Here is an 18113-nt window from a genome sequence, read left to right as displayed (position 1 = left end):
GAGAAAAAGATACCGCTCGTGCCGAAAGATCGTAACCCAACAAACTTGCCCCAGTGCCGCCCAATAGAGGATTTCTTTGGCTCACTCAGTGCCCTAGTGTATAAAAACAATTGGAGGGCCAAGGACACGAAGCAACTGACTTCAAGAATCCGGAATTGTATCCGGAAAACGGACGTAAGTGCCGTACAACGTTCTTGTGAGAGCATCGCGACAAAGTTGCGTCGAACAGCACACCACGGCCCTTACTCAAACATTCACTGACATTTTTTTTGAAGAAAATACATTATGTTATTAATAAAAAATACTGAAATCGATGAAAAAAATTTTTTTTTTATGTGTGATTGAAAAAAATCTCATTTTTTATTTAACACCCGTTAGAACATATACAATAATACATATAAACCAGTAGCCTAGAAAAGAAATTTGTACGTACAAATAAAGTTCAGTAGTTCTTAGTCGCTTGGAACGATCGGACGCTTTTTCTACTACAGGTCCGAAGTAAAATAATTTAGTGCGAATATTTGACGCGGAAAGTAAGAACCGGTAGTTCTAAGGTTCCGTCAGTTAAGGAACCGGACAGTGTCGAGTTTCGTACAGACATATTACATCATATAAAGTGTCGACGTCTGGTGGGGATTTCAATTTTCCATTTTCCATAGGGAGATAAATTATATCTACCCATCTCAGTTCAGTTTTGGCAGCTCAGAACTTATATCCCAGACAGCCGTACGAGATAGCTGCTGCTCGATAATCCAAACAACCGGTGTTCGAATCCCATCGGAGCTGTTTTCTTGAGCATCACCACCACTTACTTCCATTAAAACTGACGATTTGTGAGGCTAAATATTTAACATAAATATTTTCCGACATTTGTTTTCTTATGTCAAAACAAATCGTATATATGCATGACAATGGTCGTATTAGGTGCATATCTTCATTTTAAATGGCACCTCTTGGAACGAGGAACTTCGCCGTCTCAACGTAATATTACTTGCGTCATTTTTATCAGTACTTAGTTGAGATTTCTATACCAACTAGCAGGCCTCGAATGTATTCTGAGTGGTAAGCTTGTTACGTGAATTTTGTTGATGTGTAACCAAAATTGTAACACGAATGTCGAAACTACCAACGGAAATAATCCAGAACAGACACAATGAGTGAGCTACACACTAGGGCACACGAAAAGGAGATCTATAGAACAAAGCCACTCATCTCGTGATCGTCATTTAGTTCGCAGCCACAGACAGACGCTGGGGGACGATAAAAAGCGCCAAGACGCAGAAAATTTATAGTTTCGCCGTGAAAATTCCAGGTGCGTCTCAGGAGTCATTCGAACGTCGTTGTTGTCAAGGAGGCGCCTCGAATAAACACAGCTAGAAGGTAATTTCGCAGCTCACGATCCAAATTCGCGGAAAACCTAACCTCTCCCATCTTTAATAGAGGGAAAAACTACGCCACAGGTTTTCATCGCCTGGATTGACGGAGAAGGAACACTGGCTCCCTTTTGATGGTGAGTTCAGATTCACACAAAGAGCGGACAGAGTTTTCGAAGGTGCCGAAGTTCACTTAGAAGAAGCTAATTATTCTTCAGTGAGTCCTTACATCAAAGAACCAGACTAGTAAACTAAAGCGGCCTCGTGATTTTAGGGCTTTTTTTCTTTCACGTGTACCGATCCACGAGGCTCGTCGCAGATTGAAAAGGACATCTTCCTACCGACGAAGGGTCCACACTCCTATACCCGCATAGAGCAAGTTCAATCGAAGATCCGTGAGGTGAAGAATTTCGGATCCACGGTGCCGGAATCCGGACTCGTTACAAAACGACCAGCGAACAACGACTGCCAAGCAGCATCCACGGGAGGCGAACTAGTTCGGGGAGCTCGGTGGCGACCGAGGCAGCGTGACGCAGAAGCGGGTTCCAAGTCGTGTCGATGCGAGGTGGTGTGCGGGGTAGTAAGCCACGGGCCCGTGAGTACTCTTAGCTAGTAAGATATATGAAAATGAAAACGAAAAGAAACGACAGTGGAAAGTAGAGAAGAAAGTGCGAAGAGTAAGGATAGGAGGACAGATGTAGAATAAACAATGAAAATATGTTCATAAGGGTTTTGTTTGCTTATTCGGGATAACGTTTCTTAACCGATGATTTTGTCTCAGTCGGAACAGAGAGAGGGTAAATTACAAACGTTACAAGCTCTAGAATACGCGTGAGCCAAGTCAGAGGAAATTCAATATCTATATCTATAAAAATGGATTTCTGTCTGTCTGTCTGATTCTTATGGACTCGAAAACCACTGAACTGATCGACATGAAAATTGGTATGTAGGGGTTTTTGGGTGTGGGAAGGGTTTTCATGATAGTTTGAGACTCCTTCCCCTTCTCTAAGGGAGGCTGCCATACAAATGAAACACAAATTTCTACATTTCTCGAGAATAAATCAAGCAAATGAAACGAAATTTGGCATGTGCATGTTTTAGGGTGCCATAAATGATTCTATGGTGGTCAGATACTCCTCCCCCTCTCTGAGGGGGGCTGCCATACAAATGAAACACAAATTTCTGCATTACACGAGAATTAATCAAGCAAACGAGAAACCAGATTTGACATGTGAAGTTTTTAGGGCGCTATAAATGTTTTACGGTGGTTAGATACTCATTTCCTTTCTCTAAAGAGAGGAGGGGGGGGGGTGCTTCCATGCAAATGGAACACAATTTTTTGTATTACTCGAGAACTAATCAAGTAAATAAAACGAAATTTGGCATGTGAAGGTTTTAGGGTAAATAAATGATTCTATGATGGTTAGACACTGCACCCCCCCTCTCTAAGGGGAGGCTCCCATACAAATGAAACACAAATTTCTGCATAACTCGAGAACTGTTCAAGCCAACGAAACCAAATTTGGCATGTGGAGGATTTAGGATGCAATGGATGTTTCTATGGTGGTTCGACACTCCCCCTTAGGGTGAGCTGTCATACAAATGAAAAACAAATTTCTGCATAACTCAAAAACTAATCAAGCAACTTGAATTTGGTATATGAAGATTTTAGGGGGCACGAAACGTTTCTATGGTGAATAGACACTTCTCCCCCCTCTCTAAGGGGAGAAGAGTGGAGGGATCTGTCTTTATTCTATCATATTTTCTGTATCAAACATTTATTCCATGTAACGGAGAAACATGTTATTTGCAAGTGGTTGAAAAACTTTGAACGAGAATTGTGTCTGAAAATAAACTAATATTGTAATGATGAGTTTTGGTAGAAGTACTAGGAATTTTATAGTAAATAGTAAATTCAACGGGGTCGATTAGAAGATCAATCAATGAACAGTTGTGCGATTGGACTCATGAACTTGCGCTTAGTAAGAAAACGTGAATGTTTGTAGGTATTGATAACAAAACACAAATTCTGGACGGGACGAAGTTTGCCGGGTCAGTTAGTATTTCATAAACATAACTGACATGTTTGATCTCTTAAAAGTTGAATGTAAAGAGAAAAAACTAATATATTTTAGTCGCACAGCAGAAAAAGGAAACAAAGAAAACCAATATTCATTTCGTTCCATTGTGAGAGAAATACGCGCTTGTCATTTTCAAAATGGACGGCTCAATTTATAATTTCTGGGTCCCTTTCATGAATTAGGAAACCAACGATACGCCAAACAATTTCAATGGAGCTAATGTACCGGCCCCTTTGTAAACGCATTATTTTACCGTTGTCATTCAATCGAGTATTCACATCGGTATTCAAAATTTGAAACACAGCCATATTATGCGCATATGCGAAATACTCAAGAGTTCAATGTCAATATCTGCGGTGTTAATATTTATGAATGGTTGACCCCCCTCATCAGTATTTGTTCGTTGATATATGTGATATTCGCCTTAGCTTGTGATCGTGTCGTTGGTGAAATCTCTAGGAAAACATTTTGTACATTTTCCATCTACCATGCAAGGCGACAATAATTTCGAATCACCTCATGGGCTATGAACCATGCCTGTAGTAACAGTATCGAACAGTCACTCATATTCCGGAACCCGATTGGTTTGAAACGCGATCGGATTTCACGATTCGATTTTAAAACTTAGAATACTTACAAGATATAATCCTGATCCTAACTTATTTTTTTTTCCATAAATTTCCTTGCATTTCTACCAAAATTTTATTCATAATATAAAATGGTCGCTGTTAAGTCGTAGGAGATCAAGTCACAAAATTAAAAATTTCGAGTTACTGATTGCATTATTTTTTTTATCCCATTTATTTATTTAAGGCTCATTAGCATTTTAGATGTAACAGAGCCGAATTTTAATCGTGTACATGTCACATGGTTATCATATCTATAATTAGCACATTACACAGTTGTCATTCGCCAGTATTCCTTCTATACCATTACATATGGTACATTCACACAGTAGCCATTTAGGCGTAAGAGTATTCTTTCTGTTCTTCCATTATCCAGTTGGACCACCGGACAGCGGAGACAGTTGATTGATCATTGTTGAGTTATTTATAGAACAGCAGCCCGATGTGTCTTGCAGAGCAGAGCAGTTGTATGGATGAATCGATCTTATTTCGACCGTGGATCGATCTCCATCGCTGATGATTGTTGCGTGGACGTAGCTATTCTGTAACAACACAAAGATGGTCAATGAGGGCCCAGAGTTTTGAACTCACGATCGATCACTTACTAAGCGAACGCGCAAACAATGTGGCTACGGCGACCCAGAGCAATCAGAGGGCATTATGTTGAGCATTTTATTAGCTACATACCACATTTATCAGTTTTTGGAAATCAAGCGTACAGCAGGAATAACGGATCGAAATTATTTTGAATGATCAACGGAAGTTCATTATAATTTAGTTTAGTAACTTCAATTTTTTTCTAAAAATCATAAAAATGTCACATGGTCCGGTCTGACTTAACACCGAACAAATAATTATCAGACTCAATTTTCATTCAAGATTTTTCTCTACTTGCAGAGAATGTATTACTCTGTTAAATAGAACACACATTTCCTACGATAGAGCTTATTTCCTAAGCACGTATCCCAAACATCCATTACATGGAGCTCAATCAGGGTGTTGATTACCTTGAAAATCCTTGAAAATCAGGAAATATCAGGGAATTCAAATAATGTCAGGGAAAATCAGGGTCAGAGAATTTCGTCACCAATCTGGAAAAAATAAAATTCCGCCAATTAGAATTTTGATTATTGCAGTGATTAGTATTAAATACCAAAAAAATTGTATTTGACTAGTTTGACTCTCTGTAGTTTTGTATATGTTGTTTGCCTTTGCCTGTAGGTTCACTTAGTCCTTCCAATAGAGTAAACACCCCAAAAGCAGACGGCTTTTACATTCGCGCTGTTTTTACCGGCATTTGCCATCAGTATTTGCAGTTCAGCTTCAACCAATTCCCTCCCTTTTCCATTCTCCGAAAACTATCGATAAATTCATGCTTAAAAATCATACAACCAAAGCTGAGATCCTGTGGTGCCTGGAAATAGTTATGTGTCACAAATCACGGTACTCAGTATAAACAAGGGATTATTAGCGTGAAGGAGAATTATAAAATACAATCGTATCACATTGTATAGTAGATGCATATTTAAAATTCACAGAAAATAAACAAATCTTATTTAGCTTTCATAACCTTACATGATACATACAGTGATACACTGCGTTTCACAACTATAGAACCACTCATTTTTTCTGAGTTTCCAGAGATATGTAAGAAGTCGGTTGAATTGAAGTATATAGTGAAGGATGTAATAACTATCTTCGTTTAAAAGACTGGTCATTTGAACTTCGTTGTTGTGTCCAGGCGCGAAACAATCAAACAACTAAAATTCTTCGGCGGAAACAGTTGATTTGGGTATCCCTTAAGCAAGTGTTCTGGGGCCATTATTGTTCTTGCTGTACATGTTGAAGTGGAAGAAGCTAAAATTAAACATTAATAAAACTAAATACATGGTTGTATCGACACGTGTTGTTGAAAGTAACAGTTTTAATATAACTATTGATGGACAATCAGTGGAGAGGGCATCATCAATAAAAATATCTTGGTGTTATTTTAGATGAAACACTACACTTTGATGAACACATAAAATACACAATAAAGGAAGGAGCTCAAAAATACGGAGTGCTTTGTAGAATAAATCGATTTCTGACCTTTGAAAGTAAAATGACGATCTACAAAGCATTGATTGCTCCGCATTTTGATTATTGTGCATCCGTTTTGTTCCTTGCAAACAAGAGACAAATGCAACGAATGCAAATGCTACAAAACAAAGCCATGCGCTTGATATTAAAATGTGATCGGCGAACTCCACGGAGATTTATGTTAGAATGCCTACAATGGATGTCAATAGGTCAGAGAATAAAATATTGCACGCTTACGTTCTTATTTAAAATGACGAATGTAATGACACCGAATTTTTCACAGAATACTATAACATATGGAAGAGATATACACCAATACAATACAAGACAAGCAAGTGACCTCAAAACTATGAACTTCCGGATGTCTTGCACCCAAAACTCATTTTTTTATAAAGGGTACCGATGGTATAATACACTGCCCTGTGAAACAAAAATAACAACAAACCTCAGAATATTCCGAAATATTTGTAAGGAGTTTTTAAAGAATGATTTGGAATTGTAACCTGTTCGATAGTCAGTGTTATTGTGTAAATTGACGAAGTGATGACGGATAGAATCTTACTTTTGTGTTTGTTTGTGCATGTGTTTTTCTTTGTCTGACTAAAATAATGATGGTATTTAGTTTACTTTTAGTTTTTTTTAGTTATTAGTTAATTTCAAAATATTGTGCAGTCTACAAAAGTTTGAGCATCGCGCGCGTTGACAGGCATAGAAAATTGAGATTGAACAAATGCAAAAGAAAATTAACTTCCAAGAGTAATGAACTTCATTTAGAAGGGTCCAATGTGAAAATTGGAATGAAGCTGGGGATAGGCAAACCTGAATACTCGTAAACTCTTCTGTGTAGTAGAAGGTTACTACAAACTACACTACAAACCACGTTCCATTTAAACCACTGCTGCTCGCAAACTACTATAGTGACAAAAACGTATTTTCGTACGTTTATAGCAGATACTTCAAGCTACCGAACGCACTATTCACTTTTCCCCCACCCCTCTAGGGTACCCTCCAGGCGCGCAGTCTCGTTATTTAATAGCCATACCTCGTACTATTCGTACGATCACTCCTCATAAGTTCTTTACAGGGTTTTGATTTGGTAAACAAGCTGACCAGTCCATAATCTGAATCCCTTATTCATCAAACCATGCATGACTTTCCGGATTTTGTGAATTGATACCAAATTACCCAATTATCACACTGTTTTTGATGCAACAACAGAAATAAATTATTCTGAAGTACTTAATTGCACTTCTGACTGTACATTGGTGTTGATGAAAAGCTATCTGAACTAGGCCGTTTTGAAAATATTTTCCAATTATATTTATAGTGAGGTTATGAAACACTGGAATTTTAGTTTTTTGATTGTTTCACGCCTGAACACAACACTAAAGTTTGAATGACCAGTCTTTTAAATGCAGATAGTTATGATATCCTACACTATATACTTCAATTCAACCGACTTCTTACATATCTCTGGAAACTCAGAAAAAATGAGTGGTTCTATAGTTGTGAAACGCGGTGTATATGCTCTTTCAAGAAAAATTAATACCGACCAGCACAACACCCATATAAAAAATTGATACGAGTGCAAAAGGGTTAAAATGTAATTTGAATTTGAACACATTGTTAATTTTAGGATTATTTTTTGAAGGTCGGTTCGCTGAAAAACTCCCCTCCTCTTTATAAGTTGAGTAGAAACTCGAATCTTATTCATACCACCCAATAGAAATCATCCCTCTAAATTTGAAAATCAATTGACGATTAATCATAATTGTCAAGCAATTTCTGCCGGTGCAGCGTTGTCTCCACCTAATAAAATAAACTTGATTATCGTATTCCTAGCCTGTGTCGTTCTGTTCTGGGTTGTCTCGCTGGAAAATGGACACCCGTTTCAGTAGCATCGAGAGTACTGTGATTTGGAGCCACGTGTAACTATATACAGCTGTATTTCATGCTAAATCAAATATACTCCGTTATGATTCCATTATTAATGCACGCGAAAACCGGAGGACTCAAGTGCGAGTTCTGTGTTATTGTATTCGATTCTGATGTCTGGCCGAGGTTGCATTTTTCATACTTCTGGCACATAACCGAAACTTTTTGCGTTTGAATCGAACCGAGAATGTCGAGGTTGGAATTTACGACAGTATAAAACCACGTTGTAAACTAAATTTACCTCTCCCCCAGGAATGGGGTGAGAACTCTCGTAAATTGTGAATCCCATTGCGCTGATTCTTTACCTTCACTCCACACCGGAAGCACACTGGCTGGCACTTGAATGATGTTTTTCTTTTATTCATTTCACTTTTGATTCTCTCCTTCGCGCCAGCTTTCTCGATGGTACGAGAATGTCCACTTGAATTTAGTAGTTTTTTTTTTGACGTGCTCCCCCTTTTATCCAGCTCAGATGTTCCCGCAGGCAGGGTTGAGATAGTGTTTTCTTCAACCAAGCTAATGGTTTTATTCTTCCCCGATTGATCAAACATTTGTCGGCCGACTATTTCTGGAACGGCTGGCGTTCCAATTCGAATCCGTTTGGGAATTCCAAATATAACCGCATTCGGGGGCATTCCCTTTTTGTGAAGGCGCGTGAGTTGATCTCGTTTTGAAGTCCGAATTGGATTTGCATTAATCAGCAGATGGGACACACTAGGCAATCGGCGAAAAAGGTTTTCGGGAGAAGCGGCTTTGGTGGAGAAATGGGAAAATATTACTGTGCAGAGTGGGATTGCTCAAAATAGATGATGTTTTCATTTATTGTGTTTATGTTTATGACATTTAGAATAACGACTTGAGGAATGACTGTATCTCGATTGATCGAACGTAACGAGAATGTTAAGCAGTCAAATATTACGAAATTTTTCCTACGAGTTTTCGATAGGAGTGTCGATTTTCTTAAGAATTCATGCGGAGATATCACCTCGTGCCAGATATTTTGACGTAGAACTACGTCTTTCATTAAGGGTGCCAAATCAGAAAACAGGTCACGTTTCTATGAAATAAAGTTAACGTTAATAACTATTTTTGCCGCGAACGGATTTTGGCGATTCACAAACTAAACGAATCGGAAATTCCGTAAGATTTGTTTAATATGCTATACATTAGAATCCCCTGGTTTGTAAATGGTTAAAATTCATGAAAACTTGAGGCGTTTCCATTTTCCCATACATTTGTTCTGTCCATTTGTGTGCTTTCCCGAACAGACCTGTCAATAACGAGCAACTTATCGACGGCCAACGGAGGGGAAATCATAGGATTCAAAGTCCCCATGAACAAAGGAAAAGTAGAAGAATGAAGGGGAATACTTGTCTAGAGTATAAACAGTGGATCTCGCTGAGGCAAACTTTCATTCGGCATCGGACTGTTGAGCAATCCAGTTCACTTTGCTTTCGCTGCGCTTCGATCTAAGATTGGACCCCACCAGTGGTAATCCACCTTGGATATCGTCGTTTGGTTTTTCTGTTCGTTTTTTGCGTTATTCGTATCGTGTGTTTTTCTTTCCGCGTCATAAATTGGACGCTTCGCGTAGTGTATGATGAGCAAGAAGAAGAGGAAGGCAAAAAACGAACGCATTGCCAGGGGCAATAATATTTCGAGGCAAGCGTCATCCAATGATGCACGCGATGTTGGTGCAGTGAAAAGCGCTCGCACTGAACCGAGCCTTCGCGAGTGTGACACCGCATCGCACAACAGCGAAGTAGGCGATTTCGGAGCGTCGGTCGAAAATGTAAACGCCGTTACCCAGGCAGCAACCAAAATCAAGCTCCCCCCGCTGGTGGTGAAGGTGGTCGTTCTTGACAAACTCATCAGCGAATTCGCATCGATGGGTGTTACAGCAGAGTACAAGCTGTGTGGCATACTTCAGTCTTTTTCCAAGCAGTTAACATTGTTTGTTTTCCGTCATCATAAGGTTGTGCGTCAAAAAAATATTTGGGGAATACCAAGCATCTTGAATGTCTTACTGGAATGTTATAAGTTATTTGGGTTCGCGTGCCAGTTGCAAAACTGCCTTCAGCTAGGATTGCATTAGCGCTATGAAGCATTGCTACTGTTTTCGAGGTTGTTATTAACAAAAAGAGTTTATTTCGCTTGTTTAGTCACCGAGAAAGTAAATGTCGTTCTGGAATTTTGTATGTGGTTTCGCTTGTCAGTAGCAAAACTTCCTCCACTAAGGGTGATAGCTGCGCTTCTCTCGAGCATGAGAAAGAAATACAACTTTTTCCGAGGCCAGTAATATTAACAGAAGCGTTTCTTTTGAGAATAGCGCAAAATGATGAGAAGTGTTTATATTCCTAGTAGTTTCAAGCCACCAATGTATGGCTCTGTATGCATGCTGTGGCGAACGCTTGTTTGGCGCTTGGTTTACGTTGTACGAACGATGTCTAGAGGTGCGATTCCTTTAAGGCAATACTAAATAACATGTAGCATGATATTTGATACTTGCAAGTGTTGTCATTGTTGTTGTTTCCATGCGGTGCCAAAGATATATTGATGTAGTTATGAGATGTGGAATAATGGTGCTGGTGCAACATGTATATAATCGAGTCTAGCCGAGTCTATGTCAATTGCGAAAAAGGCAAAAAAAAAAAGAAATCGTTCGAGGTAAATTTTCATTGCATTGACATGAAATAAATTGCGACTTACGATCAGCTAGTGTATTGTTTTGCGAGGGCAAGAATGAATCATCAATCAATTATCGTCAACAAATTCTACAATGAAAAAACAATTTCATAGATTATTCTACTAAGCAGTTGATTCTAAAATTTCACAGCATTATAGAATAATATCCGAAGGTATGAATAAGCGATTTATATAGAATAACAGCGTAGTTCTACGTCAACAATGCGGTCGTATCTTGGACACAACCTCCCATAATTTTTTTTAGACCGAGAAACTATCCACAATCCGTATCCACGTGTATTCCTTGGTTATTCGTCATAACTAGATCGTACAACTGGCTACTAAGTTTCGTATATGAATTCTATCTGCCTGTTTGCAGGCACGAAAAGAACGGTAGTTTCCTCGCAGACGAATTCTTAAGAATTCTGCATTTTGAAATGGTGCAGTTAGAATTTTGTACCGGAAAAACGGCTTTGCGGGTAGTTTTATTGCATTTTTTTCCAAAGAAAAGTGTAGCACCGTTTGTTATCACCGTTTGCTTATTGGAGTTTACAAAGACTAAAGGGTGTGTCACATCAAATTGCATCACGGAAAAAACGCTGTAGAAATTCGCCCGGTAGACCGATCCTTTTGAAAATTTTAGACAGTAAAATAAAAACTATTAAACAATTCTTAGCATTTTCTTTTTATTCATACTTCGAGGCCAAGCCCGTATGCTCGCACCTTCCTCTTTACTCCGTCCATAAGGTTCTGTACGACGTCAGGTTGTAGTTTTTTTTAACAGAAATCCATTTTCTCTTGAAGTCCGCCTCCGATTTGACAACTTTTGGGTTCTTCCGGAGGGCCTGCTTCATAATCGCCCAATATTTTTCTATTGGGCGAAGCTCCGGCGCGTTGGGCGGGTTCATTTCCTTTGGCACGAAGGTGACCCCTTTGGCTTCGTACCACTCCAACACGTCCTTTGAATAGTGGCACGAAGCGAGATCCGGCCAGAAGATGGTCGGGCCCTCGTGCTGCTTCAATAGTGGTAGTAAGCGCTTCTGTAGGCACTCCTTAAGGTAAACCTGCCCGTTTACCGTGCCGGTCATCACGAAGGGGGCGCTCCGCTTTCCGCAAGAGCAGATCGCTTGCCACACCATGTACTTTTTGGCAAACTTGGATAGTTTCTGCTTGCGAATCTCCTCCGGAACGCTGAATTTGTCCTCTGCGGAGAAGAACAACAGGCCCGGCAGCTGACGAAAGTCCGCTTTGACGTAGGTTTCGTCGTCCATTACCAGGCAATGCGGCTTCGTCAGCATTTCGGTGTACAGCTTCCGGGCTCGCGTCTTCCCCACCATGTTTTGCCTTTCGTCGCGGTTAGGAGCCTTCTGAACCTTGTATGTACGCAGGCCCTCCCGCTGCTTGGTCCGCTGGACGAATGAACTTGACAAATTCAGCTTATTGGCGACATCCCGGACCGAACTTCTCGGATCACGTCTAAACTGCTTAACTACGCGCTTGTGATCTTTTTCACTGACGGAGCATCCATTTTTGCCGTTCTTCACCTTCCGGTCGATGGTTAGGTTCTCGAAGTATCGTTTTAGTACTCTGCTGACCGTGGATTGGACGATTCCCAGCATCTTACCGATGTCCCGATGTGACAACTCCGGATTCTCGAAATGAGTGCACAGGATTAATTCACGACGCTCTTTTTCGTTCGACGACATTTTTCCAAATTTACAAAAAATTGACAGTGAAGCATGGCCAACGTGATCTCTACACTCTTATCTGATTATAAGCGAAAGCTGAAGATATAATTCCTAAAAATTAAATTTCTACAGCGTCTTTTCCGTGATGCAATTTGATGTGACACACCCTTTATATGCCATTGGTGAGCATGTGGGAAAAATGGTTTTAATGATTCAGAAGCAATGAAGCATTTGGATGATGAAGAACATTAATGTTTGTAAATCTGTTAATATGAATTAACCCTCTACACCCTAACCCTCTAGTACACTAGCACGTCTTCAAAATACCTTCATCTATCATACAAACACATTGCTTTTATTTTGGTTGGTTTCTGCGAGGAGTATTTTATGTCGAAAGTCGGAAACGGAGATAAAAGAGGAAAAAAATATTTCTGTCGCGCACTCCAAACGAAAAACAAATATACTTTTTGGACATTTCATTGGTTCGGTAAGTTTATTTTGATTAGTAGTTTACGTTCGACATCAATTTTTGTTGTTATGGTAATAAAAAATTACAATTTTCGGTAAAAACCATAACCCGCCTTGAGGCGATGTTAAACAGTTGAACGAAAAAAAATACGATTCCTGCTGAAGTGAACCTACTGAAAATTAACATCGGATACAGCTGTTTTGCAGAAATTGGATCTATTTTTGTGTTTTTCATGGGTTTATTCTCCAGCACGGTATGGGGACACGACGAAGTAAATCTTGAAGACGACTTCGGGAGCGATGGTAAATACTACAATGACCAGGAAATTGAAGAACCAAAAAAAAAAGATACAACTAAAAAGCTGAGATTGGAGAACAGTCAAATGTATCAGGGACTACTTGTAGGACCCGGAAAGTTCACTAGATCCGCTGAAAAACTGATCCGAAGACTACTGAAAAAAAATATATTTTTTTAAATCCTCATTTAAATATTCAGTTAGCGATCTTTCGGACTGAGGTTACGAAATCCTATCAAGCCCAGATGTTTTGCAAAACTCCCGGAAACCATCCACTACGAGAGCATATGTTCCACCCTCTGATGTCAGGCATGATGGATTATTTTCCAAATACTTCAGAAAAAACACTTGCAGTAACCCAAGATGCACATCGGAAACGCAAGTCATATACCTTAAATGCGACATCAATTTACACCTGCAGCCAAACCTGAATTGTTTCTATGCTTTCCATCGTAAGGAGTAACTACTACGAGCAGCTCAAAAGAAAAATGATTTCGACCAGATACCCAACCCCCGCCTTAAGGCGGATTACAGGTTTTGTGGTATAAATAAAAAAAATCCGTGCCATTAATAAAATTCCGTTCTGATTTTCGATTTTCTCATCAAAAATATGATCTACTATAGTTTTTTCACGCAAATAAAAAATTTGTGTTTTAGAGGGTTAATTTTGTTACTCACCGGTGCTAACAACACATGAGAACAAATTGTGTCGCAAGTATGATACTGTTGTCAGTAGTTCTATTGCCTGACACGTAAACGTCAATTTTGTTTGAGATATACAAACGCGATCAAAATTTGATTTCTAGCTAGCACCATTCTATCAATGATGAATCGGAACGCTTAGGCTGTGCCACGGAAGTCGTACCTTTACCCCGTCGTCCAGGTATATGCCATGATGCCTGAAGCGGGCTCCGTATTTCAAGGACCAACGGTCGAATTACCGAACCCATTTTGTGACTCTAATTGAAGCTCCTTGATGGCGGGGGAAAGAGATTCATAGATTTGTTTCGATGTACTTCGATGTGCTGCTGGATTTACATCTCCGGTGACTTGTTTTTTTTAAATTAACTGTGAAGCCATGTATAGTAAAGGATTTTCAGTTCTCTAAGCAAGCAATGTGGAAAAGGGTTGTGTCCCATTCACCCGAACACCATTCACTCGAAACACGTTCACCTGAAGCACATTTATTCGAATGTAACAAATACCAGAATGAAACATATACCCGAATGCGACAAATACCCGAATTAACATTTACCCGAATGTAACAAATACCCGAATGCAACATTTATCCGAATGGAATGCTAACCCGAATGAAGAAGGAAAAAATCCGACAAATCATATTATGAGTTTTGTCGATTCTCCTGTTACGAATTTACGAAGTAAAATGAGAAATAGCAATGAAGAAATTCGAAAAAGATGGTGAAAACTTCGTTGTGTCATATTTAGAAATTAGTGTAAGTACAATTGACATGTCGTCTTCTTTCCTTCCAGTATTGCTCTTTAAGGCCAAGATCATTCAGAAATGATTTCAGGTTATGGAATATTCCGAAAATTAAGCAGGCAACTTTAACATAAAAAAATGAATGAAAATGTGATAGGCAGTTTTTATCATGAATTTATTATTTCGTGATGCAATTTATTCTGAGGCCAATGTAATGGGGGTGAAGTCCCATTTAACGAGGATGATGACGCAATCCGAATCAGTCGCCGATCCGCCGTCGGAAGCGGCGTTCTTTCGCAAGCAAACCTGTGTTCCACCGATTGTCCGGTTTGTTTGAAACATAGGAGACGATCCTAACTAGAGGAGCGTTAGCGAGCGTCGGACGGCATACGTTTACCTGGTACATTACATTTGCCCGGTCAATCATTTTGATTGCCTGGTTGCAAACGTGATGCACCAGATAAACGTATACCGTCCGACGCTTGCTAACGCTCGGTCGAACCTAACAAGAGAATCGTCTCCTTTGAAACAAACTAATCGGGCCATCGGTGGAACACAGGTTTGCTTGCGAAAGGTCGCTGCTTACGACGGCGGGTCGGATCAGATCACCTCGGCGGCTTGAGACCGCCTCGGTTCCTTTTCCTCGTTAAATGGGGACTTCGCAGAATAAATGTTATTGCGAAAAAATAAAATAATAACCATAATTGCATTTTAGTGCCTTAATACGTATGTACCAAAATTGTCAGCTTTCTTTTAAGTGAACAGGCTGCGTCATCCATATGAGTGGATAAACTTCATAATACGTTAACTGCATTCTTTCACTTTTCAGTTTTTGAAAAGGATTTTATCAATGCCGCTATTTCTCAAATTGCACTATCCACGAAAAATATTTTTTGAATGGAAATGAATATATGAGACAAAATATGATATGATAACACTCATCAGAAATGAATATACTAATACTTCCCAATAACAAAATGTTCGTAGTATTCGAATATTAATTTTTTCGGGTAAATGTCAATGGGACTAATCACTCGCAAAGAAAGAACAAGAGGATATAAGGATATAGGGACAATCACACACGAACATCGATAGCTTAGAATATATATTTGAGACATGTAATCAAGGTCTAACCGAGCCATACATCTCTCACATTGCACATTGGGCTGTTTTCCTCGGGTCACCTCGGTACACCTCACACGACCGAACAACGTGCTCGATGTCGTGATAACCTTGACCCCAAACGCAGAGATTTCTGCCGGTAAGATCGCATTGGGGTAGATGTTACATTCGGGTAACTGTCGCATTCGGGTAACTGCTACATTCGGGTAAGTGTCAGTTCAGGTAGATGTTACATTCGGGTAGCTGTCGCATTCTGGTATTTGTTACATTAGGTTGAGTGGAATTCGGGTAATTGTCTTTCGGGTGAGTGGATTCCGTGGATGTGACACAATCGTGGAAAAGGGGGGAGTGGAAATAGAAGCATCTGTTTTTAAGAGTGTCAAAGTGTTTGTATGTATGGAACAGACCTTTGATTCTCTCAGACTGAATGTCAGCTTGGAATTGTACCCAAAAAAAGTGAAAAGGCCTGGGCCTAGGGACACTGACGGGAGCTTGACGTAGCACTGTGATTGTTTGTAGTAATTGCATTTGAGTTGAGTTTTTTCATTGTTCGAGATATTTTTCATTGATTGGAAAAACAGTTTCTTATATTTAATTATATCCTTTAAACGGATAGGATGAGCTAGAATCCGGGACTACATTCTAACATGGACGCGGGAAACTCGACACTATTTGATTTTTTTTATATCGATGTTCAAAAACGTTCACAAAATACCAAAAAAAGCCATTACCACCCTTTTCTTCTATTTATTTAACTATGCAGAAGAGTACATTTATCAGTGCATTTTTTAATAAAATCTAAATAGGTTAAAGTCACATAGATATAAACCTAATTTTCATAAATCTTGTACTACTGAAATATATAACCGGAATATTGTTTGTAGAGAATTGTAATAACTTTATAGCCAGGTGATGTATATTAAGTATCGCATGGCCATGAGTGCTCTCTTGGGAAATTCGTGTAGCTGCTGTAGTAAATTGATTTCATGGGGTGTTAGCCTCTGTTCATTTATAGGAAAACGAATGCAGAACGAACAAGTGATTTCAGTGAAGTGAAGCGGGCAAAATAAAAACATAATAACTTCTAAGAAAGACATATACATGCCAAAAAATCAGCAACTGAGAAAAACGCAATCACAGTTTTCTACCATATTTGTCTTGCTTTAAGCGTTTCAATTTAGCAATACACCGGGGTTTTCTTTATAAACGGAAAACTTGTTTAATGAAATGTGAAAAGATCCCCTCACTTGAATCAATCAATCAATTTTTTTTTATTTGTTTGAGGATTAGTTCGTTCTTCCAAACCAAAAATGAGTGCATTTGCCCTACTGGAGACGTGACAGAAGATTCTTGTACTTGAACCGATTTTTTTATTATGGATCTACAAAAAATACATGATGGGGCAGTTATTTCTAGAATTTCATCATGGGATAATTGAACTTTATATTTTTTAAAGCTGAGAACAAACTATAACTTTTTTGTGTTTTTCCAGAAGATTATGTACAAAAACATTGTTTTTAGAAGAAAAATGAAGATTGTAAAAAAGTAACATGAGACAACCATGCGTAGAATGGCAGTATATGAGTAACATAATTATTAAGATCGCGACTACTCAACCTATCATGATCTGACATGTGTGAGTATGCCCATTGGAACCTCTAAATCAGCAGCCAGTTGAATTCTTTAATTGCATTTTTTACATTACCAAACACCCACACGATAAAAACGTGGATTGATCACGAATTGATTGGACAACAAACGGGTGTTAAATAAAAAATGAGAATTTTTCCAATGCCTTTCAGTAACTCAAATGAAAAGCGTAAAATTTTCTTTCTCCAAGAAAATTGTTCTTTGGGCTCCCTAGAATCAGTAGGCGTGTTTGGTTTTGCTAGTTTGAATTTAGTCAAAGCAAAGATGGCGTCGAAACAGCACGTGCTCCGCGAACGCATTGTACGGTTCTACGAAACGCATTTCCAGCAAGGAAAAAAGTTCACGGTGGCACATTTTAAGGAAGAAAATGTACCTATCAGTACGGTATATCGTATCCTGGGTTCTATAAACGTAGAGCGAAAGGTCGGAAGTGGTCGTCCGGTGACGATAATGACGAAGCAGAGGAAGACATCGTTAGAGAAGCTGTTTGACAACAAGGACGCAACCAGCCTGCGTGACGCCGGTCGGAAATATAGCTGCTCCCACGTATTGATCCATCGGACCCTCAAGATGGAAGGAATCGTCTGCAGGAAGAAGACGAGGTCGCCGGAGTACACGGAGGAGAAGATTGAGACGGTTAAATCACAGTGTCGGTGGATGACCAAAAAA

The 18113-nt window shown here is 39.3% G+C and overlaps 2 protein-coding genes across 3 annotated transcripts in view; one reads left to right on the top strand and one right to left on the bottom strand.

Annotated features, from left to right (window-relative positions):
• LOC129778095 (zinc finger protein 568-like) overlaps window positions 1–18113 on the top strand; it is a 76872-nt gene that overhangs the window by 21124 nt on the left and 37635 nt on the right. The window contains exon 6 of one of the 2 annotated variants that reach the window (XM_055784770.1): window positions 1313–1380. The exons of the other annotated variant lie outside the window; for it this stretch is intronic. Coding sequence (XP_055640745.1) covers window positions 1313–1377 — 65 coding nt within the window. The 3' untranslated portion in view covers window positions 1378–1380. Of the gene's footprint in view, window positions 1–1312; window positions 1381–18113 lie in introns of those variants that run through there. 2 annotated transcript variants of the gene reach the window in all.
• The window catches only part of LOC129778093 (uncharacterized), a 36156-nt gene that overhangs the window by 14488 nt on the left and 3555 nt on the right, over window positions 1–18113 (bottom strand). The window lies entirely within an intron of this gene.

This window comes from Toxorhynchites rutilus, chromosome 3, assembly GCF_029784135.1.
Source record: "Toxorhynchites rutilus septentrionalis strain SRP chromosome 3, ASM2978413v1, whole genome shotgun sequence".
In the NCBI taxonomy this organism is placed as follows: domain Eukaryota; kingdom Metazoa; phylum Arthropoda; class Insecta; order Diptera; family Culicidae; genus Toxorhynchites; species Toxorhynchites rutilus.
Note: the sequence above shows the minus strand (reverse complement) of the source record. Positions and strands in the feature narration are given on the sequence as shown.